General features: G+C 37.0%; 1 protein-coding gene and 1 long non-coding RNA gene across 18 annotated transcripts in view; one reads left to right on the top strand and one right to left on the bottom strand.

Annotated features, from left to right (window-relative positions):
- ACBD6 (acyl-CoA binding domain containing 6) overlaps positions 1-26,117 on the top strand; it is a 207,702-nt gene that overhangs the window by 161,811 nt on the left and 19,774 nt on the right. For 11 of the 17 annotated variants that reach the window (XR_007411850.1, XR_007411849.1, XM_049112112.1 and 8 more), the window contains one exon: positions 23,644-23,674. The exons of 1 other annotated variant lie outside the window; for it this stretch is intronic. Coding sequence is in view for 11 of the 16 variants with exons in the window: in XM_049112112.1 (XP_048968069.1) it covers positions 23,644-23,674 (31 nt within the window). In the remaining 5 variants the exon portion in view is untranslated. Of the gene's footprint in view, positions 1-8,518; positions 8,566-11,997; positions 12,074-23,643; positions 23,675-26,117 lie in introns of those variants that run through there. 5 more of the 17 variants (XR_003129053.3, XR_003129052.3, XR_004817316.2 and 2 more) reach the window with 3 other exon arrangements.
- Positions 1,776-24,523, bottom strand: LOC112648442 (uncharacterized). The gene is made up of 4 exons (XR_003129054.3): positions 24,471-24,523; positions 16,362-16,557; positions 9,585-9,797; positions 1,776-2,134 (listed from the first exon to the last, which is right to left on the bottom strand). It is a non-coding gene; the product is annotated as an uncharacterized LOC112648442 (long non-coding RNA).

Genomic DNA, 26,117 nt, shown 5'->3' with positions numbered 1-26,117 from the left:
AGTGAAACAGATTAGAGAACCCAGAAATGAACCCCCAACTCTATGGTCAGGTCAGCTAATCTTCGACAAAGAAGAAAAGAATATCCAATAGAAAAAAGACATTCTCTTCAATAAATGATGTTGGGAAAATTGGACAGCCACATGCAGAAGAATGAAACTGAACCATTCTCTTACACCATACGCAAAGATAAACTCAAAATGGATGAAAGATCTAAATGTGATATAGGAATCCACCAAAATCCTAGAGGAGAACACAGGCAACAACCTTTTTTGACTTCAACCACAGCAGCTTCTTACAAGACACGTCTATAAAGGCAAGGGAAACAAAATCAATAATAAACCATTAGGACTTCATCAAGATAAAAATCTGCACAGCAAAGGAAACAGCAAAACTAAAATGCAGCCTACAGAATGGGAGAAGGTATTTGCAAATAACATATCAGATAAAGGGCTAGTATCTAAGATCTATAAAGAACTTCTCAAACTCCATACCTAAAAGACAAACAATCCAGTCAAGAAATGAGCAGAAGACATGAGCAGACATTTCTCCATAGAAGACCTACACATGGCCAACAATCCCATGAAAAAATGCTCCACATCACTTGTCATCAGGGAAATACAGATTAAAACCACAATAAGATACCACTTTATACCAGTGAAAATGGCTAAAATTAACAAGTCAGGAAACAACAAATGTTGGCGAGGATGTGGAGAAAGGGGAACCCTCTTGCACTGTTGGTGGGAATGTAAGCTGGTATAGCCACTCTGGTGAACTGTGTGGAAGTTCCTTCAGAAGTTAAAAATAGAGCTACTCCACGACCCAGCAATTGCATTACTGAGCATTTACCCCAAAGATACAGATGTAGTGAAATGAAGGGACACCTGCACCCCAATGTTCATAGCAGCAGTGTCCACAATAGCCAAACTGTGGAAGGAGCCACGATATCCATTGACAGATGAATAGATAAAGAAGATGTGATTGTATATATATATATATAATATACACACACACTACACGTACACATATATTAAAATATATATATATAATGGAATATTACTCAGCCATCAGAAAGGATGAATACCTACCATTTACATCAACATGGATGGAACTGGAGGGTATGATGCTGAGTGAAATAAGTCAATCAGAGAAAGACAATTACATGATTTCACTCGTATGTGGAATATAAGAAATAGTGAAAGGGACCATAAGGGAAGAGGGGGAAACTGGTGAAAAATTAGAGAGGAAGACAAACCCTGAGAGACTCCTAACTCTGAGAAACAAACAGAAGGAGAGGAGGAGATGGCGTAAATGGGTGATGGGCACCAAGGAGGGCACGTGATGGGATGAGCACTGGGTGTTATACTATATGTTGGCAAATTAAATTTAAATAAATAAAATGCTAATGATTGCAAAAAAAAAAAAGTGGAGCCTGAAGATATGACTCAATTGCCACAATATCATGATCAAATTTGACTAATTTTTTTTTAATGGATGAACAAAGAGCATAGTTTCTTGAGATGGAATCTCCTTCTCTGAAGTAGGATGGATTCCTTCACAACTTTATGAGGATTATTGAAATGACAACTAAGTATTTAGAATATTACATAAATTTTGTTGATAAAGCAATGGCAGAGTTGGAGAGGCTTGACTCCAATTTTGAAGTTCTGTGGGTAAAATGTTATCAAAGAGCATCGCATGCTAGAGAAATCATTCATGAAAAGAAGAGTCAATCAATGTGGCTGACTTCATTGTTATATTTTAAGCAGTTGCCAGAGTTGCCACAACCTGCAGCATCCACCACCCTGCTCATTGAGCAGACATCAACATCAAGGGAAGACCCTCCACTAGCAAAAAGATAACTCGCTGAGAGCTCAGCTAATAGTTAGCATTTTTTAGCAGTCAATTATTTTTTAATTAAGGTATGCACATTTTTTACACATAATACAATTAAGTATTTTTAAATTAAGGTATGCACATTTTTAGACGTAATACAATTGCACAGTTAATAGACTACAGTGTAAACATAACTTTTATGTGCACTGAGAAAGTAAAAATTTGTTTTTCTTGCCTTATTGCAATATTCACTTTATTGCTGTGGTCTGGAATTGAACCCTCAATGTCTCCAAGGTATGCCTGTAGTTAAAAAAAAGGACAAACCTGAAGTCAATTACTTAAAGTGCAGCTTATTCTTAAGGATCTTGAAGTATTTCCCTATGTAGCGAAAGACAGTGAGGCGATTAAAGTTTCATTCCACTTGTATTGTGTTAGAATAGACATTACAGAACTAAGTCAAATTTGATAGTTCAAATTCATAAAAATGGCTCTGCAAAATAAAAAGTAAAAAAGAATAAAGTAAATGGGGAAAGGGATAAAAAGTAAAATGCGCCCTACAAATTTAACACATCATCAGATTTTTGTGGCTTTGTGAGTTTTTCAAATATATATTACTGGAAAAAATTTATTTAATAAAATATACATAGCATAAAATTAACCATTTTAGCCTTTTTAAGTAAACAGCAACATTAAGTATATTTACATTTTGTGCCTTTGTCACCACCATCCATCTCCAGAACATTTCCCTCTTCTCTAGCTGAAATTCAGTACCCATTAAACATTAACTCCCTATACTCTCCTTCCCCCAGCCCCTGGCAAACCACACTCTACTTTCTGTCTCCTAAGAATTTGACTACCATTGATATCTCATGTAAGTTGAATTATACCATATTTGTCGTTCTGTACTGGTTCACTTCATTTAGCATAATGTCTTCAAGGTTATCCATGATATAGCATGTGTCAGAATTTGATTTTGTTTTAAGGCTGAATAGTATTCCATTGTATGTACACACCACGTTTTGTTTATCCACTCATCTGTTGATGCACATTTAGGTTGTTTCTGCTTTGAGACTATTGTAAATAATACTGTTACGAGCATTGTACAAATAACCTATTTGCACAAATAGTGTATAATGGTGTACAAATAACCTATTTGTGTACATGCTTTCATTTCTTTCGGGCAGATACCCTGAAGTGGAATAGCTGGGTCAAATGGTGATACTGTTTAATTTTATGAGGAATTGCCATACTGTTTTCTACAGCAGCTACACCATTTTATATTCCCACCAGCAGTGCACTGGGTTTCCAGTTTCTCTACATCCTTGCCTACACTTGTTATCTTCTGCTTTTGACAATAGCCATCTTAATGAGTGTGAGGTGATATCTCATTGCATTATCAGGAAATTTTAATATTTAGCAGATAACTGACTGAACACTCAGATTAAAGGAAAGCCTGACAAATAATACAAGCTGTAGAATGATACAGAGTTCTCTATATTGAGAATACACCTATTTATTACTTTCAGTTTTTTATGGGAATAGATATCTACAAGTCATCTATATTGAATTCCATAGAATTGTTTATCATGTTTAAGAGAGTAATTACTAGGGCAGCCCGGGTGGCTCAGCAGTTTAGCACTGCCTTCAGCCCAGGTTGTGATCCTGGAGACCTGGGATTGAGTCCCACGTCGGGCTCCCTGCATGGAGCCTGCTTCTCCCTCTGCCTGTGTCTCTGCCTCTCTCTGTGTCTCTCATGAATAAATAAATAAAATATTTTTTTAAAAAAAGAGAGAGTAATTACTAGAAATTTAGCACAGACTACCGTAGGAATAAAGGCAACAATACAAACATAAGAAAACAGTGCCAAGATTATTAAGTTTAACTCAGATATTTTTAATTAAATACTCCATGGCTTGGATGGTACCAAATACTAGATGACACAAAAGAAGTATAAGCCATGGTCCCAGTTCTCAGGTTGCTTACTGATGAGACAATAAAACTCATTCAACAACAAGAACAGTTGTAAGCCAGAATGTAATCAAGTGCCATAACAAGAGATACTCTGAAAGTATCTATCTTTTTGAAGAGGTAATGGGAGAGGAAGGGGGGAAGAGAGTGGTAAGAGCCACAGTAGTCAGAGACTTCTTCAAGAGGGAATTGTGGCCTGTCATGAACTGTAAATGCTAGGTAAAATTTGGCCACAGAGATGGGGACAGAGAGAGGCAGCAGAGATCTAGATTTGTGTTTATAATGAAGAATAATTGGATCAAGTGGAGTCAGACCATGGATTAAGGAATTTGTGTGTTTGTGTGTGTGTGTGTGTGTGTGTGTGTGTGTGTGTAAAAGGAGTGACAGTTGGGGTCCCTCGGTGGCTCAGTTGGTTAAGCATCTACCTTCGGCTCAGGTCATGATCTCAGGGTCCTGGGATTGATCCCTACATCAGACTCCCTTCTCCACAGGGAGCCTGCTTCTCCCTCTCCCTCTGCTTGCCACTCCTCCCGCTTGTGCTCACTCTCTCTCAAATAAATGAATAAAATATTTAAAAAATAAAAATAAAAGGAGTGACAGTTGTTTTTTTAGAATGATTAATCTAGTGACAGTGTACTATTACTAGGGAGAAAGACAACAGGGAGGACCACCAGTGAAGACGTCATTGTATTAATTCAGATATGAATTGATTTATATTTGGGTAATAACGACAGAAGATATGAATAAATTTTCCAGATATCAAAAGGAAAACTTGAACCAGGGTCCCTTAATGGATTAGAGTAAGGGGTGCTGGAAGGAAATATTAAAATTAGGTGTCACTGAAGAAGGTTGAAACATCTTTAGTTGCACTGTTATTATAGCCTGGTTGATCATATAAAAATTACTCAGTTGTTGAGAGGGAATTGGGAGTGAGGAGAATGCAAGTAGAAAAATATTTGATATGATTTTATAATAGCTTAAAGATTTCTTTTTTTTTGTTTTTTTTTTAGCTTAAAGATTTCAAAGTGAAAATCAGTTTTATGGTGACATTCAGAGGAAAAGCTGGGGACAATCTGAATTATTTTTAAAAGATTTATTTATTTGAGAGAGAGAGGGAGTAGCGGAGGGAGAGGGGGAGAGAGTCTCAAGCAGACTCTGCACTGAGCATGGAGCCAAATGCAGGGTGTAATCTCCCAACCTTGAGATCATGACTTGAGCCAAAACCAAGGGTCAGACACTTAACTGGCTGAGCCCCAGGTGCCCCAACAATCTGAAGTATTAATAAAACTTTGTGAGGGATAAAAAGAGGAGCTAAAAAGAATAAAAAATCGTTTTATCTCAGAGGAAAATGAGATGAAAGAGAGGCCCACTAATAAATGAGAGGGTATGAACCCAAAAAAGCCTAATGATTAACTGAAGAATTAAACCCATTTTTAAAAGCTGACTTCACACAAGAAGTGAATTAACTAAAATTAGTTAAAAAGTATAGAAATAATTTGTTAAGTGGTGATGACATTGCTCTAGCAATATCCTAAGGCAAATAAAAAACTCAGGAAACATTTTACCTCCTCACCTATAAATGATATTTAAAACACAGCCTTCTTAGTGAATAAAGGTAATTTTCAGGTATATTTTTGATCTGTAATGTGTTTTGTTCTATTAACTTGAGAATTAGAAAAAGGAAAAGAAAAATTGAAAAAGCAAAAAGAAAGCTTATTTCCATTTTATCTGTTTATATATTGTCCAATAAGTCTCATAAATTTTTAGTAAAAGCAGTGGGATAAATGTAGAAAGTAAATGTTTAGAAGGCTATGGACTACAGAGCTGACAAGAAATAAGCAATATTTGTGTATCAAAAATATCTATACTGTTTAGAAATTAGTAGCATTTGGACTGAAGTTTTTAGTTAATGGAAGGGTTAAGAATATGTCACAGTTTCTCTCTTCATTTTATGCCATGTGGTTTTATTCAGGCACTTCAGTGTTCATACTGAAATCTACCAGTCTTGATCTCATTTTGTGAAACCTCTCATCCCCAGCAAAATTCATTTATGCTCTGTGTTAACTTGTACACACGTATCTTGGATCATGCTTCCTTTAAGACTTCAAATTCTGAAGTTTTTCTAGATCATTCATTCTTAAGTATAAGCCATTCTCAATTGTGATCCTACACTTCATGCCTTAACATGCCTCCCACCTCAACCTGATGCACTGAAATTAATCATTTCAGTTCATCTCATGGACCAAGAAGGTGGGAAAGTGGTATCAAGACTCAAACTGGTTAGAGCTCCTTGAGTTTCCCTGCATGGTCATATTTGCTAGAGAAAGACACCATTGTTCCAGAGATAGCTGCTCCCGCCCTATCATCAAGATTTTATTTTTAATTTATCCCACACACACACATACACAAAAATTGAAAGGTAACTAAGCCTTACCATATTAATATCTCCATCCCTTTCTTTCATTAGTTCTTCATTTGTGTACTTATTCATTCAACAAATGTTTACTGGCTGCCTATAATATGCCAGGCAGCAAATTTTCATACTCTAATAGAAAGTACATTTTTATTCATATAAGTATGTATGTATTATGTATGATGTATTTATTTTTAAACATTTTATGTATTTATTTGAGAGAGAGAAAGAGATCACAAGCAAAGGGGAGGGTTAGAGGGAGAAACAAATTCCCCTCTGAGCGGGGAGCCCAGTGTAGGGCTCGATCCCAAGACCCTGAAATCATGACCTGAGCTGAAGGCAGGCAGTTAACCTACTGAGCCACTGAGACGCCCCTCACGTCAGTATTTAAAGACGCAAGTGCCAAAGGAAGAGGCAGTCTCTAGGCCTCCTACTCAGTCATCTTTGTAGGCATGAAACTCCTTGGGATGAGGAATTCAAGGACTATTAAAGCAGTTGTTTTATGTTTGGAAACATCTTTCTATTAGAAAATTCTGTATTTGACTCCCTGAAATTTTCTCATATTCTTCCAAGTTCTGCAGTGTACCCATGTAACCTTGTAAAAGCAAACCTAATTCCTCTGCTTTTAGATACTCTCTTTCATGCCTAACATAACATAATTGAAAATTATTATACCATCCAACTGAAACCTTTTTAAAGCTCTTTATATATGCTTTTCACAACAATTTTCACACAGATTCAATACTACTAACACCAAGGAATCATCCAACCCAAACAGAATAGCACTGTATTTTCTTTTTCTTTGTTTTTTTGTTTTTTTTTTCCACAATGTATTACCACAAAATCAATACATGTTTATTATCTCACAGGCTCCATGGGTCAGGAGCTGAGGCATGGCTTATTTGGGTCTTCTGCTCAGAATCTCTCCAGGCTGCATTCATAGTGCCAGCCACGCTGTGTTTTCATCTGGAGCTTGGTATTGTCCTCAGGTTCATTTAGATGATGGGCAAAATTCCCTTACTTGTGGTCATGGGACTGAGGCCCTCCCTCGGCTGGAGGCCATTCCTCTCCACAGGCAGTTTCCAGCCTGGTCACCATGACTGTTGGCTTTAAGGCCAGCTCTTTCTAGGCTGTCTCTGCCCTCCATTATGGAAGTAGTATCCCCTCATATTCACAGATCCTGGTCATGCTCAAGGGGAAGGGATTCTACAAGGGTCATCGAGGTCATCCTGAAATTCCTCCTGCTATCACTTCTCTCATTTTAACATTGTCCCAACTATTAATACATTATAAAATTGAATTTGTTTTTGAGTAGCTACATCAAACTGACTGAGCTTATTCCTGCTAAAGACCCATGTCTTCAATTTATGCTTCTCCTAAGATATTTGCTCCAAACTGTAGTTCATGACTACTTGGTCCTTAGTACAGAATCTTATATTTATCTCTGTTAAATTCCACCTTGTTACATTCAACTGACCTAGCCTGTCAACATTCAAAACCTGTTTCTCACACAATTTGCTTACCATATCTTAACTTTAAGTGGATTTCTAAAACTAGCTTCAGAATTCTAAATTTCCAGCAAATACTGCTAATTTTCAGGGAGCTGCTACAGGCCAGACTTTGCTATATTGTAAAATAACGTAACTTTGAAAAATTCAACGTGTTTTATTTTTACTTTATAATGGTAGTACCTGCTCACAGATATATAGAAAAGTAAAATGAAAAAAACCTGCATTAAAAAAGCAAAAAAAAAAAAAAACCCTGCATAGACATATATGTACTATATACAATATAGATTTTAAAAAACGTCTTCAATATACCATATTCTTGTTTCACATAGTTGAGATCTTTAAAAACATTTTTGATTCTTCCATTTTACACTAATAATACTGTGATGATTTTCTAAGTTGTAAATACGTCATGACCATCATTTAAAATTGCATAATAATCTCAACAAATGTATTATTAACTTTTTCTATATTGTTAGGCATTAAATTATTAAATTGTTCCCAGTTTCATGCTATTCTAGGTAATACTAGAATTATTTTTTCCACAAAGCTTTTAAAATATTTGAAGTATTTTTTAAAGATAGATTCTAGAAATGTTAAACCAGAGGCAGTGACATTTTCTGAGTGTTAGCTTATTTATGCTCTTACCAACAAGTGAAGTGCCTACCTATTTCATAGCACCTTCTGTGGGTGGGGATCTGTTTTGTGGATGTACCAGACTATGAAAAATTTTATTGTGAAAGTAACAAGTGAGTATGAACAGAAATAATCATTTCTTGGATTTCTCTGTTGTAGGTCTGATTATTTACCATAAAAGAGGTTTAGAATACCTCTATTCTAAGGTACGTATAGTATTATAGAAATAGTAATGCGGTAAGCAAAACACCCTTCAGGAAAAGCAGCTTTGCTCTGATACGCACCTTATGTATGCTGATGAGCTTAGAAAGTTATTTTTTTTTAATAAGCTACAGCTTCTCAAAATATGCATACTTGAAAAGTACAGGAATGAATTGAGGAGAAGTAAAGATTAGTGCATAGTCCTGAGTGAGGAGTAAGATTATTCACTCTCAATGTGCTATATACAGTATGGTTAATTGAAATTGCACAAGCGTGCTGTATGTGAGGCTATAACCTTCCTTACTTAGTGTCTTTAACCTGCACTCTTCTCCTTCCTTGTGTAAAAATGTAACCACTGTTCTCCTTCCTTGTGTCTATTTTTGTTGATTCCCCTTTCTCCTTTTCAATATATTTGAGAAAACATGGATTTTGAGGTCAGAAAAGCCTGGGAACCTTGGGTAAGGTACATATAAACTCTCTGAGTCTTATTTACTGAGTTTGGAAATGGGAATAATAATGTTTATGGTGGTTGTGAGGGATTAGAAGAAATGTTTGCAAAACTTACAGCATACAGTAAGTATGTAGCCAGAGTTTGTTCCTTTTACTTTCCATACTCAAAAAAATTTGCAACTAACCCTTTGGCAGTTAAACATTTTGGATTAGAATTGGTTTCAAATAGCTGAACAGTTATATTCTGCTTTTTATTTTTTGGCTGGTTTTCTCTAAAAATTTTTTTCGAACACATTGTATACTTCATTGCTTCCTTCTTAAATTGTTGTGCTATACCATGGGTATTTATAGGTAGTGTGAAGCATAGGGCTAAAAAGCTTCTCTTTCTCTCTTGAGATTGCTAAAATCTACTGGTTGGCACGCAGCCCAGCCCACTTTATGGTTGGCTATTCTCTGTGGTCTAAAATGTCTGCAACTTGCCACCTCTGTCACAGCTTCCCATTTCTGCTGGCTGCCACTGTTGCTGCTCCCATTCTTTCTTCTAATTGCTATCAGTTTTGGCTGGCCCTCTTACCATTTCTCTTCTCTACTCCTTGTTTTCCTTCACTTTTCACTTTCCAGGTCTCTTCAGTTTTGTATTGCATCTGATAGTTTATAGGCAAATTGGCCATTCATTGCTTTTGCAAACTAGATAGAAAAATCCTATCCAGTGAGCTAGCTGGTCGCAACATGTTTAATGTGGTCCTTATCAGCATTTTCCTTCCGTGCAGTGAGGTCCTTGAGAATGCTAAAAAGCAAGTCCTTGGATTAGTGAGGTATGACTATATTTGGTTTTCTTGCAAGTCATTTATTTTTCTTTAGTCTTATTTAGCTTTAATTTTATGCAAAGTTTTGTGTTAGATACGATGGTAATAGGGGCCTCGCAAGTTAAAGTATGCCATGGTCCTTCAAAAGAGCAGGGGAACACATATTCACAAATAAGACAAGGTAGAGAAGGGAGGAGAGGGACAAAGTTTTAGTTAAGGATTGGGAAGTCTCAGAGTTGTAGCAAAAGTTCCAAAAAAGAGTGATTGCCTTTAAGTCTAGTCTCAGAGTAGTGGGTAAGAGTTTCAAGTCCCTGCCAGAGTCAGAACAGAGAAACAGACCAGATAGAGGGGAGCTTTTATGATTCTCTCCCACTGTAAAAGTAATGATAGAGCATCAGTGGGATCATGGGCACATTTTCTCTTTTCTTGTTTAAGAGTCTGGGTCTTTAGATTTCTTGTATTATTTTGTCATTCATTTGTATTCCTTATAAATTTTTATTATTGACTTGGAAAGGAAATGGAGGTATAGTGAAGAGGTTGCATATTTCCATGCTTTTATAGCCTGAATTTTAAGCATGGCTGAATTTTTCTACACTCTAACTTTACTATGTGATTTTGTTTATTTTAATTCAACTGAGTATTTTTATTTTACCCTAATGTATGATCCCTTACAAAGATTTCAAATGTATAACCAATTTTAATTTATCTGAATTGTTTTTGCTCCTGTTTATAACTCTATATTTATTAAATTTGAACATTTCTTTTTAAGCTAAAACAGAAAGGAAAGGCATAAATAACCATGACAAACAACCTTTTCTGGTGTGGTCATTTGAAATGAAACAACCGAAAAATTTAATCAACTTAAATTTTAAAAAATTAGCTGATATAAGTTGTAAACCAGATGAGTAAAAGCTTTCACTTACTCATTCTTGACATTCAATTCCATTTATTCTTTGTAATATATTTTAAAACAGAATGTTTATAAAGACTAAGCTTTGGTTTCCTATATCCTGTGTTGAAGTTACCAAGAAAAAAATGTTTGGAATCATATTCTTGCTTAAATACAAATTCCACTGAAACACACAAAGAGGAATAGCAGAGGTAAAGATTTTGTAAATATAAAATAGTAGTGTTTTATTAAAGCATCATAATCATAATAGTAAAAGTATTATAATACAGGAGTTGATTTAAAATAATTATGAACTATGATTAAAAACTCAATAGGCTTTATATTACTCATTTTTACCATCGAGTTCATTGATTGTACATTTTTAAGTGCTTATGATGTACTAGGCATACAAAAAATGAATAAAAGAATTTGCATTTGGGTCTCTAAAGACTGTGATTTGATTAGCAACCAATTTAAAATAATCGTTTTTGTTTACCGAGAAACTTCTTTAGACATATCAAGGTACTTAGACATACAAATAACTCAGAGTTGAGGAAAATTCTTGATGTCTTCTTAAAGCCTACTCTTTTCTCTAGTACTCTTGGAAGATAGGAAAGATAATAGAATTAGAAGACAAGCTGGTTGTCCTCCTATCTTTCTCTTCCTAACTTGCCAATCAGTTCTGTGATTGGAGTCATGGTTCTTATGTTTGTATCCCTGCTCTAATTGATTTCTGGGTGGAAATGCTGTAAGTCAAAAGATCAGAAATCTCAACATTTTACATTAAATGCTGGAACACTTCAGCCTACAGCATGTGAACTCGAAAGCCCCAAATTAGACCTGGTAATCTGAAAACATAGCAAACAAGAAATAGATGGGAAGTAACCGTGTCACGCTTGTAATTGTGAAGGGCCATTTACAAGTAGCTGTGATTTTAATTGATCAGTTTTTATTGGAAAAAGCTAAGTAAAAATTATCACTGAAAAATGTCTGTAAACATATAGATGGTATCCAGGTATTCAGAGAAAATGCAAACAAATAGTAACATTTTCTTGTTTAAAATTTAATAACAATAGATTTCAGACATTTTGTAAAGGTGCAAGTAAGTATAAAGAAAAGGATTTTAGTCATCTTTAATTTCAGCCTTGAGATGACCCCTTATCACTTTTGATGCTTTCCTTATCTTTTTTTCTATAGGTAGATGACACATTTTAAAAACAAAAGTGGGATCATCCTGTCCATAGTTTTATAACCTCCTTTATTTATCATTAATATCTTCTCTTATCCATTAGATACTCTTTACTATAATTTCTGATGGCTCTCTAGGATTCTGTCAAGCAAGTGTATCATCCTGTAGCCACACCACTGGTAAGATGCTTATGTTGTTCTCTTTTTCAGTATATGAGCCAGACTATAAACTCCATGAGCACAAAGACTATAATGTATTTATCATTGTGGCCCTAGTATGTAGGCTTTCAGAAAATAGGTGTTTAACTCTCCTACCCTTCTTTGTCTGTACCTATGCCAGGAGAAAAGTCCACACCTGTGCTCACTTCAGAGTTATGACCATTAATCCCAAGTCCTGCCTATTTGAGTGTCAGCCCTCAGGGCTGCCCAGTATTCACACCACATTACCTTACTTCATTATCTATTCCACTCTGCTAGATAACTCTTTCATTTACTGTTCTCTCCTTAAAATCCAAACACCTCCTTCCTCATCCTCATTTTCTGCTGATGACCTTTCTTCCCATTTAACTGAGGAAACGAGTCATTTTTTAAAAACGTGCACAAGTTCTCACTGTCATATCTACCCACCTCCCTGCATCTGTGCTTATATAGACCTCCTTCCCCTCCTTTGAGTAGCTGATATAAATGTTATGAACTCTCCGTGCTCCAAAAGCCAGCCCCTCTCTTATGTACGATCCCATTCTACTTAAGGATCTTTTTTGCATGATTAGTTTTCCCTCTCTTCTGTATAAATGCCATGAGTATACAGATATGCTACTATCTCTGCCCCATTTAACTGTCCAACTACCACCTAATTTCATTCTTTATGGCAAAATTCCATGAAAGAGTTGTTTATGCTCTAACTCCTCCTTTCCCATTATCTCTTGGGCCCACTTGAAATAGGTGTTCACCTACACATTCTTCCAGTTCTTATCAGGAAAACCACTAACTTCCACTTTGATAAATCCAATGATCATTTTTCAGTTCTTACCATACCTGATCTATCAGCAGCATTTGGCATAATTGATTATTTCTTCTCAAAATACCTTATATTCTCTTATGTTTCAGGACATTACACTTATCTGATTTTCTTACTACCTTACTGGACTTCTCAGTTCCTTTGGTTGCCCCTTCTCCTATCTTCTAGGTTGCCCTAGAGCTCAATCTTTGGATCTCTTCTTTTCTCTGTACCCAAATCTTTGGTGATCTCATCCAGTCTCTGGGCTTTAAGTATATGCTCACAAGTCCCAGATTTATATCTCCAGCCCATACCTCTCTCCTGAACATCAGACCCATATATCTAACTGCCCGCATGACACTCTCTTAGGATGTCTGATAGATATCCCACACTTAATCTGTGCAAAACCAGACTCATGATCTTACCATGAAACCTTTTTTATCCCAAGTCTTTACCATCTTTTTTTAAAAAAAAAGATTTTATTTATTCATGAGACACACAGAGAGAGAGAAAAAGAGAGAGGCAGAGACACAGGCAGAGGGAGAAGCAGACTTCATGCAGGGGCCCAATGTGGGACTGGATTCCCAGTCTCCAGGATCATGCCCTGGGCTGCTAAGCCACTGGGGCTGCCCCAGTCTTTCCCATCTTAATGGCAATTATTGCTTAGGCCAAAATCTTGGTGGAATCCTTTTTTTTTTTTTTTTTTAAAGATTTATTTATTCATTCAGAGAGAGCGAGAGAGAGGCAGAGACACAGGCAGAGGGAGAAGCAGGCTCCATGCAGGAAGCCCGATGTGGGACTCGATCCCGGGTCTCCAGGATCACACCCCGGGCCGCAGGCGGCGCCAAACCGCTGCGCCACCGGGGCTGCCCTCTTGGTGGAATCCTTAACTTCTCTCTCTCTTCTTGCATACCCAGTCTGTCAGCAAATCCTATCCCTTACACCTTCATAATATGACTAGAAGCTGACCACTTTTCACCTTGCCTTCTGTGAGTACTTTGGCCCAAGTACCCAACATTTCTTACCCAGATGGTTAAAATAAACTTCCTGTCTCCCTTCAGTCTTTTCTCTACCTAGCAGCCAGGGTGATCCTCTTAGCCCATAAATGAAGTCAAGTTACTCCTCTACTGAAAACCCTCCAGTGACTTCTCATTGAATTAAAAATAAAAGTCAGAATCCTTATAATGGCCTACAGGGTCCATGCCATCTGGCCCTCTGTTATCTCTCACACCTCATTTCCTGTTACTGATCTAACTTGCTCATCTGCTGCTATCTCACACTGGCCCTTTTTTAGTTCCTGAGACATGCCAGCATGTAACATTTCAGGGCCTTTGTACTTGCTCACCTTGCTCCCTCTATTGCTTTATCCCCCAGATATTCATACAGCTTATACCCTCACCATTTTCAGGTTTTTCACCACCCACTCCACAATCATTTTTTCAGCATGGCCTGTATTGGCTACCTTATTTTAAGCTGAACCCATTCTACCCTGCCTCCAGCGTTTCTATCCTTTTCTGCTTTTATTTTTCTCTATATCATGTATTATCATCTAACATACTGCGTATTTTACTACCTTGGTTTATTTTCTGTATCCCCCTCCTCCAAAACTAGGATGGAGATTTTTGTCTGTTTTTACTTACTGCACTTAGAACAGTGCCTGGCACATAATAGGTACTCAGTAAGTATCTGTTAATGAATGAATGTAAGCAGTAACATCCTTGTCAGATAAGTATTTGTACAAATCTATGATTCAGTCATTCATTCACTCAGTGAAATGTTTGAGTGCTTACTGTGTGCCAGATACTGTGCTAGATACAAGGGATATAATAGTCAAAATGTCACACAAAGGTCCTATCCTTATATAATCAAATGAAGATAACAGATAAATACATTTTTAAACTATAAAGTGTAATAAGTGCTAAGAAAGAAGCAACCAGGGAATTGGACTGAGGGATAACAGGAGGTAACCTTTTTGGAGCAAGTAGTGAAGGAAGACTTTCTCTCCGTAGATGAAAGAGAAGCTGGGACTTGAAGGATGAAGAGGGATCTAGCCATGTGGAGAGCAGGAAAAACAGCATTTATGAGATCAGATTAGGAAGTTAGGTGGGTCTTAATTATGCAGGGTTTCCTAGGCCCAGTGGTTCTCAAAGTATGGAATGGGAACCCCTGGGAGTCCTGATCTTTTCAAAACTATTTTCATAACAACATTAAGACACTGTTTGCCCTTTTACACTCATTCACTCTTGAACACACATTGGCATTTTTTAGAGACCATATGACATGGTATCACAACGGAATGAATGCTGAATGAGATATGAATATCCAGTTATGTTCTATTTAGCCAGGCATTAAAGGGATTTGCAGGAATGTAAAACAATGTCACCCTTCTCACTATGTTTTCTTCTCTTTGGGAAAATATATTTTCATTTTAAAAATTAAGTTATTTCTGGGGCACCTATATGGCTCAGTCAGTTAAGCGTCTAATTCTTGATTTTGACTCAGGTCATGATCTCAGGGTCTTGAGATTTAACCTTGTGTCGAGCTCCACACCCAGTGGAGGGATGGGGTAACTGGGTTGGGCATTAAGGAGGGCACATGATGGGATGAGCACTGGGTGTTATACTCAACTGACAAATTATTGAACTCTACATCTGAAACTAATGTGCTATATGTTGACTAATTGAATTTAAATTAAAAAAATGAATGACCCCCCTTGATTGGTAAATTGCACCTGGACTACCTGGAACTGCAAAGGAATGCTAAATATTTGATGGGGCACTGCACTTTGGGCTGTCCTGAGTTTTTTATAATTGGCATATCCATTGTAGGGCCCTAGAAGCTATTGTTACAAGATACAATGGCTCCTATAAAACAGCAGGGCTTCCAAATTAAAGATAGGTCCCACACCCGCTTATATGGATTTCTTCTTCTCTCACCTGAGGTGTATCTCCTAGAGAAAAGCTAGCTCCTGGATGGCTAGGCAAGCTGTCTACTGCAAGGATTCCAGGCTGACACTGCCCTGATGGCAAGTTCTAAATGGTTTCTGTCTGACATCCTTTTGAATAAACTCATGCCAAGTGTGTTCAATGGTAGCTTTAGGAGTCTGAATCTTAGGTGGACCTAAGAGGACTACCCTGTAGGCACAGCAAAGACATTATCCATTCCTTAATTTCAGCCGCTCACTCACACTGTGTCTCTTTTATTCTAGTCCCTCTTTCTAGCAGTTTTTGCAGCATGTGAATGAAGTCCATGTAGTCCTTTCAGCTTCAGCTCCAAAAACAAACCTGTTCTTGAGAACATTTGTGTAAATGTAAATCTGGGCATTTGCCTTAAAAGGGATGAGTAATCGGTACACACTGCTTCCGATTGTTCTTTCACTTGTTTTCTTGTCACGTTCCACAATTCTGTGGAGGATCAGACGAATGTCCTGAGATAGAAAGACAGCAAGTGAAACAGGGACATCTGACTTACCCAGAGGCTGGTTAACCCATCATCCTCAAGTCTTTAGAAAGTGATTTTCAAGCTCCCCACTGTGGGAACCCCTTTTGGTGCCAGTACTGGCAACTGGCAGAGAGGCAAGAGTGCCATGTGTTCAGGGGCTCCAGGTTGGTCCTCTTCTCAGTCAGAGCTTTTCTGTTTGCTTTAGTTACTTGCCACTGCAGATTGCCTGCAAACAAAAGCTTCCAGAGTATAAAAAGTACACCTACAATGAAAATTACTGACCAAGGGCATTTAGCCCCAAACTTAAGATAAAATGGAACATACAGATCTATGACAAAGCTTACTACAGATTGTGTTGTAAAACCATCACCAGCCCCATCACTCAGACACTTTCCTCATTTTAGACACAACTTGAAGAACCTACTTATCTGATTACCAGTCCTTGGCAGAAGTAGCAAATGTTAGTTTAGGCACATGGTCAGTAATAAAGGATATTTGATAATCCTGTGATGAGGGAAAGTGTTAAAAAAAAAAAAGACTAAAATCAAAATCAATGAAAAACAAAGGTAGCCTGGGATCATTTAATGGAAGGCCAAATAGCTCTCTATTCCTTGATGCCCTATGACGGCATCATTTGTATTATAGCATGTATAATAAATGATGTTTTTTCAATAATTTGAGAAGATACATGCACCCCTATGTTTACTGCATCATTATTTACAATAGCCATTATAGGGAAACAACCTAAGTGTCCATTGATACATGAATGAATGGATAAAGAAGATGTGGTATATATGTGCAGTAAGTATATAATGTTACTTAGCCATGAGAAAGGAGGAAGTCCTGCTAAATACAACAACATGGGTAGACATAGAGGACTTTACAGTAAATGAAATAAGACAGACAGAGGAAGATAAATACCATATAATTTCTCTCATATGTCAAATCTAAAAAAAACAAGTGAAGAAACAAAACAGACACAGATACATAGATACAGAGAACAAGCTAATGGTTGGCAGAGGGGAGAGAGGTGGGAGAATGAGTGAAAATAGGTAAAGGGGATTAAGAGGTACACACTTCTGGGTTTCTTAAAATTTATTTATTTATTCATTCATTCATTCATGAGAGAGAGAGAGAAAGAGAGAGAGAGAGAGAGCGGCAGAGACACAGGCAGAGGGAGAAGCAGGCTCCATGCAGGGAGCCTAACATGGGACTCGATCCTGGGTCTCCAGGCTCAGGCCCTGCGCTGAAGGCAGTGCTAAACCACTGAGCCACCGGGGCTGCCCCACACTTCTGGTTTTAAAATAAGTCTCAGGGCAGTTCCGGTCTCCACACTCCGCGCAGAGTCTGCTGAAGCTTCTCTCCCTCCCCCACTTGTGCTCTCTCTAAAACTATAAATAAGAATACATTTTTTTAAAACCCCACAATAAGATATCAGCTTACACCTGTCAGAATGGCTAGAATCAAAAAGACAAGAAATAACAAGTGTTGACAAAGAGTGGAGAAAAAAGGAACCCTCATGCACTATGGTGGGAATGTAAATTGGTATGGCCACTGTGGAAAACAGAATGGAGGTTCCTCAAAAAATTAGTAGAAATACCATATGATCGGTAGAAACACCGCTATTAGATATTGACCCAAAGAAAATGAAAATACTAATTTGAAAAGATATATGCACCCCTATGTTTATTGCAACATTATTTATATAAACCAAGATAAGGAAGCAACTCATGTATCTACTGACAGATGAATGAATAAAGAAGATATGATACATACATATATACATACTAGGGAATATTACTCAGCTATAAAAAGAATGAGATCTTGCCATTTGTGACAACATGAATGGACCTAGAGGGTATTATGCTAAGTGAAATAAGTCAGAGAAAGACAAAATACAATATGATTTCACTTATATGTGAAATCTAAAAGCCAAAATAAATGAGCAAGCAAGCAAACAAACAAAAAAACAGACTCCTAAAACAGAGAACTGATGGTTGCCAGAAGGGAGATGGGTGGGGAACAGGTGAAATAAAGAAGATTGAAGGGTACAAACTTTCAGTTAGAAAATAATAAGTCAGGGAGATGAGAAGTATAGCATAGAGAATACAACTGATTAAAAAAAAAAAGATGTAAATTTGCAGGCACAGAAATAACATGCTTCCTAGATGTTCTCTGTGAGAAGAAAATTCTCCTATTACTGGTTGGTTATTTTTGTGACCACAGTGATATTAATACTCTAATTTAATTCAGACCTTTAAAGGTGAGGGATTTCCTTTTCCTACAAGATTCCAGACTAGATGATGTAAAAATTCTCAAAAAACACCCAAGAATGCAGAATAAAATATAACAAGCATCCCTTTAAACGCATAGCAGATCTTATGAAAAAAGCAAGGGTCTCCAAGGGTCCAAACAAACACAGGTAAGAAACAAAATTGTAAGCCTTAAAACTAAGCTTTAAAAAACCCAGAGCTTTAAAAAGAAAGTAGTAAGTTTAAGCCAACAGTGGGCTATCCTGAAAGAATTTGCCAATCTCAATACTTATGAGATAAGAGAGCTCAAAGAACACCAACTACTGTCAGGAAGATAGACTAAAATAATCTGCCCACTGATGCAAAGTTAATATGGAGAATTTGTCTTGGCTGGTGCTCCAGGCCCAGGGGAGCTGGGAGAGGTTTGCCCTTTTAAAATTTACTCTGCTTAAGTGTTCAGATTCCCCACACTAAGGAATCAACAAACAAGGGTTTTAGTATTTCTGTGGTACTTAGCAGAAACAAAAGCAAAGTCATTCTGGAGGGACAGATCCTCAATCCAGTGAACACAGCACAGAATTTTTCACACTTAAAAACCACACTTAAAATGAACTTACAGGGATGCATGGGTGGCTCAGTGGTTGAGCTTCTGCCTTTGTCTCAGGACGTGATCCCAGAGTCCTGGGATTGGGTCCCACATTGGGCTCCCTGCATGGAGCCTGCTTCTCCCTCTGCCTGTCTCTGCCTCTGTGTGTGTATGTGTGTGTGTGTGTGTGTGTGTCTTTCATGAATAAATAAATAAAATCTTTAAAAAATAAAAATAAACAAAATAAAATGAACTTACAGTCCAAAATTATAAAGCACACAGAAGTCAATCAATAATAAGCAAATCTCAGGCAGCACAACAAACATCACATGTAGCCATCACCCATCTCCTCACCTTGATCTCAAATAAAAGAAATATAGGGACTATAAAAGAAGTCTATTTAAAATGCTCAAATATATTTAAGTCACATTTTAAAACATGAGAGAAAAGCAAGACGGTATCTGTAAAAGATTGGAGGATAGTTTCCAAGCAGAGGGAAGAGCATTTATAGTTGTGGGAGTCCAGAGAGGTATTCTTATTGGGAGCGGGCAGTCACCAAAATGGGAGAAGGAATTGGGAGAAAGACTCGGGTCATAAATTGGGTTGCATTCTGTGTTAGAAATCTTACTTACAAGTGATAAAAAGATAAACATTTGTCTAGGGAGTATTTTGTTGTTGGCTCACTTAACCAAGAAGGGCAAGGCTGTACTTGGAATGACAAGAATCTGAGCCTCATTGTCTCACCATCTTTGACCATGGCTTTTCTTTGTGAATACTTCATTCTTTTCTACTGTGGAAGTTTTCTCCAAGTAGAGAATGTTGCCATTTGCAGATTGGGCTGACACCTTTTGCTTTTGCTTTTTTTTTTTTTTTTTAATTCTCTGTTTTTCTTAATTGTGGTAAAATACAAAAGTAATCGTTTTATCAAGTGTACGGTTCAGTGGCTTAAACACATGCACATTATGCAGCCATCACTACTGTCCACCTCCAGAACTTGTTCACCATCCCAAACTGAAACTCTCTCCCCACTAAATAAAGCTTCCCATTCCTTCCTTCCCCAAGCCCCTGGTAACCACTATTCTATTTTTCTGTCTCCATGAATTGAGTATTCTAAGTACTTAATGTAAGTGAAATAATACACTATTTGTCTGTTGTTGTCTGTCTTTTTTGTTGTTGTTGTTGTTGTCTTTCTTATTTCACTACATTTTCTTTTCATCAGGAAAGAAAGAACCTTTGTACACATACTGCAATCGCCTAGTTCCATATTTTAAAATCCTAAGCGAAAATTCTGATCGGCTTGACTTGGCTTTTTAGACCAGAAAGATGGAGGGTGGTATGGTTTACTAAACATGGCTACCCTAGAATATTCCCCAGTTCTCTGTGTATACATACCTTCTAATAGAGTCCTTCTTTGTCCTCTCTATCTAAAACAGTACCCACATCACTCCACACCCTTATTCTGCTTTGTTGGTTTTTTCAGAGCACTTATCACTGCCTGTTATTAAATATATTTATTTGCTTATTACTTCCCCTACTAGTAGAATGTAAGACTTATAACATGAGGGATCTTTTCTCTCTTGCTCACCTCTGTGTTTTCAGTCCATAGAACAGTGACTGGGACACAATAGAGCTCAGTAAATATTTTTAATTAATTAATAAAAATTGGGCTGGAGATACAGATTTAGTATTCAGTGGTAAAAATGATTAAAAGAAATTGTTTCCACCTACCTAGTGAAGATAAACAATTAGACATTAAAAGAGGGGTGCCTGGGTGGCTCAGTCCATTAAACATCTGACTCTTGATCTCAGCTCAGGTCTTGATCTCAGGGTTGTGAGTTCAAGCCCTACGTTGGGCTCCGCACTGGGTGTGGAGCCTACTTTTTTTAAAAAAAGGAGGGCAGCCTGGTGGCTCAGCAGTTTAGCGCCTGCCTTCAGCCCAGGGCATGATCCTGGAGACCCAGGATCGAGTCCCACGTCGGGCTCCCTGCATGGAGCCTGCTTCTCTGTCTGCCTGTGTCTCTACCATTCTCTCTCTCTGTGTCTCTCATGAATAAACAAATAAAAATCTTTTAAAAAGGGGGGGGGGGAGGAAGGAAGGAGGGAAGAAGGAAAGAAAGATGGAAATGAAAAGAAACGGAACTTTGAATATATATAAATAGAGCAATTAAACAAGAAACTTACACAAATAGCAAGAGAGCTACACTTTCTAAAGGTAGATAATTGTGGAAAATATAACTTTGTGTGATGGATGCATGAATCCAAAATTGCAATAGATTAAGCCCTTTCTGAAATTGTTTTCTGTTGCTGGACATTTAAGCCATAAGCACAACTGTATAAACTGCTCACATGTTTGCATGTGAAGGTATAAACACATACACACACACACACTATATACACTTTTTCTGATTAACATTGGAAATGGGCAGGGATCCCTGGGTGGCGCAGCGGTTTGGCGCCTGCCTTTGGCCCAGGGCGTGATCCTGGAGACCCGGGATCAAATCCCACATCGGGTCCCGGTGCATGGAGCCTGCTTCTCCCTCTGCCTGTGTCTCTGCCTCTCTCTCTCTCTCTCTCTCTCTCTCTCTCTCTCTCTGTGACTATCATAAGTAAATAAAAATTTAAAAAAAAAACATTGGAAATGGGCAAATTAGACATGAGTCTAAAGCCATATGGGCAGTTCTGTTCTTTCTAAATTGCTTTGGTTATAGCCAGGCAGGTCAGAATACTCTGAAGTGCAGCTTTTCATTGTCATGCTGCCCACCGTAAACATCAACTTGGAACCTCTGCCTGTCCTTAACCTCAAGAGCAGGGCAAGGCAAAGGGGAGCAGGGAGCAAGGTGGGGGCCATGTTGAAAAAGACAAGAAAGACATAGGCATTTTGTAATGTATATAATCCTTGAATCACTAAGTAGAACACCTGAAATTAATATATTATTGTATGTCAACTATACTTCTATTAAAATTTTTTTAAAGGAGTAAAAATATTCTTTTGTCTTCCTGACTTCTTTGTGCTGCTTTCCATCTTCTACTTCCCTTAAGTTTATTATCCTAATGATGTTCAGTGGGCAGCCCAGACTTAACCCTGTTACACTTTAGCCAAGTTGGCCCTACTCTCAAGGTCCCTCAAAATTAATTACTTCTTTCAGATCTCCACTCACTTTCTTATGCCTTACCCCCAAATCCAGCAAGAATTCCCATTGTCTAGTAGGAAAACAGTTTAATTAAGCTGTTATATTGCCTCAAGGTTGTCTCCCCAACCCCCCACCAGATGTCAGCTCTATAAACCTTCTCTATGTTAAAAAACCTTTAAGGAATGACTTTTTCTTACTACTTCTCTGAACCAGAAAAGAAGTTTCCTATGGCAGCTTTTGCTTTTCTTCCTAGGGGATTCAATAAAGAGAACCATAGCCAAAAAGTTCTGGAAATTAGCCCCCACATTTAACTTCTAAGAAGTGAGAAAAGTAGCTATAGTATGCGCAATAGTTGATTAGGCATAATCACCCTCTCCCAGTTATTCATAATAATTATTTATTCTTAATTACCAGGGACACAATAGTGGCTGTGTATATTACTAAGTGAATATCAAAAAAACTACTAAATTCTGCCTCGTACTTTAATCTTGATGAATTTTTTGCTCATAGCATGATCACACGCTCTCAACTTAAGAGGCAGCATTGCTAAAAGTACTCATATGTGTTATAATTAGTATATGTAGTTAGAATATCTTGATTTAAAAAGAAAAAAATAACAGAACTATCAGAGTAATCTATGGGAACTTTTGACTTTCTTAACAACTTCTAGGACTTTATATGCTTTGAAATCACATTTCTTTATGATATTTAATCAGGTAATATTTGATAATATTATAAGCCTGGAATTTGTTACTATTTGAAAGGGATTTAAAAGCTACTAACTTTTTAAAAAGATTTTATTTATCTTTTAGAGAGAGCATGTAAGAAAGAGAGAGAAGGGAGCATAAGCAGGGGGAGGGCAGAAGGAGCAGAGAGCCCGACAGGACCCTGGGATCATGACCTGAGTCGAAGGCAGACACTTAACTGAATAAGCCACCCAGGTGCCCCAAAAGCTACTAACTTTTATGAGAAATCACAGACTTTTTACATAGATTTGGCAATAAACTTAGGAAAAAACATTATAATACTAACCAGGGTAAAGGATATATGGTGTCAGGGTTTTTTTGCCATTAATGGTAATCAGATTGCCACATTTTAAGAGGTTCTCTTTGATTTAATATCTGTAACCTGATTGTCCTGTGATTCTGATGTAGCAGCTGCAATGCAGAAGTTGCCATTCAGCATTCTAGAGAACTTGGTCAAAAGTTACAGGAAGGCTCAAAGAACTGTATCTGATAAATTACAGAACTTTGGTATATTAGATATATTTGCTATAGCTTGTGTACTTTCATACTTTTGCAATAACATAGACTTCTAAAATGTGTTATTAATTTCTTTTACAGGATGATGAAGGTCAAACAGCTCTACATTATGGTAAGATGTTTCCAAATTATTAACAATCATATTTGAAAGCTTTCTCTATTTCAACTTTGTCCAACCCTATCCAGTACTTTGAAAAATGCCTGGTCAGTTGGTACAGCCACTTTGGAAAATAGTATGGAGGTTCCTCAAAAAATTAAAAATAGAATTACCATATGGTCCAATAATTCTATTACTATATATTTAACCAAAGAGAATGAAAACACTAATTCAAAAAGATAGGCACCCTTATCTGCATTGCAGCATTATTTATAATAGCCAAGATATGGAAGCAACCCACATGTCCATTGATAGATGAATGGATAAAGATGATGTGGTGTGTATGTGTATATATGTATACACACACATACACACTAGGAAATATTACTCAGCCACAAAAAAAAGAATTAAATCTTGCTATTTGCAACAACTTGGGTGAACCTAAAGGGTATAATGCTAAGTGAAAGAAATCAGAGAAAAGACAAATACCATATGATTTCACTCATGTAAGAAATAAGGAAGAGACAAATGAACAAAGGAAAAAAGAGTCAAACAGACTCTTATACAGAGAACAGGGGCACCTGGGTGGTTCAGTCAGCTACACATCCAACTCTTAATCTCAGCTCAGGTCTTGATCTCAGGGTCATGAGTTCAAACCCCATGTTGGGCTCCATGCTAAGCATGCTAAGCATGGAGCCCACTTTAAAAGAGAGAGAGAGAGAGAGAGAACAAACTGGTGGTTGCCAGAGGGGTTGTGAGTGGGAGCATGGGGGCTGGTGAAATGGACAAAGGGGATTAAGACTATACTTACCTTGATGAACACCGAGAAATGTATAATATCGTTGAGCCATTATATTGTATATCTGAAAATAATATAGCACCATATGTTAATTATACTTGAATTTTAAGAAATAATATAAACACAAATTTAAAAAGAAAAATGTCTGGTCACCAGCAGAAATACAGTAATATTTTATTCGAAAATAGATTAGTAACCTCTAAAGTTAGAGATATATTAAAATTCTTACAGGAACATTCATAGTAAATTGAGCCTTTCTATACCATCAACAGAAATGGAGGCTCCTCCAATCCCCCTTTGAAAATTCATTATTTCATGCTTCATACTGTCAGTGACAACTAAGATGCTAATCATTGTCATTATGGGAGCTCCAGTCTCTCCTACAAGAAATACTTTCTTGATGTAATTGAAGCAAAGAAAAAGATTTGATTTTTTAACTCCTTTCGCCTACTAACTGATTAGCTTAGTTAAGTAATTTTCACTATAAAATAGAGGATAGTCTGTAAGATTGACATAATATGGTTCTTAAAGAGTAAATTGGGATGGGTAAATTTTATCTCTCTGGGTAAATTCAGTGAGATAAAAGATACTGAAGTATATTGCAAATAAAACACTTAGTAAAAGTATTCTTACTTTTAGTCTGTTTGGAGGTGAAAATGGTTGAATAAGGGACAACCATCAATTTTTAAACCAGGTTAAGGATCAAAGTCACCGTCAGACTTTGAAAGACAGAATTAAAAAAAAAAAAAATTAAAAGAAAAGAAAAGGGGACGCCTGGATGGCTCAGTGGTTAAGCATCTGCCTTGGGCTCAGGGCATGATCCTAGAGTCCCAAGATCAAGTCCCACATCGGGCTCCCTGCATGGAGCCTGCTTCTCCCTCTGCCTGTGTCTCTGCCTATCTATGTCTCTCATGAATAAATAAATAAAATCCTTTTTAAAAAAAAAGAAAAGAAAAGAAAAGAAAAAGAAAGAAGAAAGAAAGAAAAAGAAAGAATACATTAGGCTCTTTTTGCCAGTTTTGGCCACCCATGGACATTTTTGTCCACTTCTTATTAGCATTTCCTTGCATGTCAGAAACCTTACTGAGTTGTCCAAGAGTCTAAACTGTTGGACTAGCTATTAATACCAACTATATTTATCAGCCTGATGATGACAATTGAATATCACAATGCATGCCCCAACTCATCTATGAGTTTAGTTAATATAACCTGGGTACAAAAACTAGCACCAAAAAAATGAAAATTGTGAGTCAGTGTCACTTTTGAACATATATATACAAATCCTAAATAAAATATTAGCAAGTGAAATCCATGAGTGTTTTTTAAACATGTAATTAAGTAGAATTTCTCCTAGGAATTAAAAAATGATTTAACAGTTTAAACATTTGTTAATGTAGTTTGCCACATTAGCAAATTAATTGAAAAACCATTTAGTAAAATCAGATGCAGAAAAAGCAATTGAGGAAATTCAATACAGAATGCAATATAAAGAAGCAATACAGAAAAGTGTTTAAGACCCCAGGCTCTTAAGCCAAACTTCTGGGTTCAAATTCTAGTTCTACTACTGAGCTTGGATAGATGATGTAACTTCAATGCACCTCTTTATTTATGGTGAAATAGGAATAATAATAACCTCAGAGATATGTTATGAATATATAA

This window comes from Canis lupus, chromosome 7 (assembly GCF_003254725.2).
Source record: "Canis lupus dingo isolate Sandy chromosome 7, ASM325472v2, whole genome shotgun sequence".
In the NCBI taxonomy this organism is placed as follows: Eukaryota; Metazoa; Chordata; class Mammalia; order Carnivora; family Canidae; genus Canis; species Canis lupus.
Note: the sequence above shows the minus strand (reverse complement) of the source record. Positions and strands in the feature narration are given on the sequence as shown.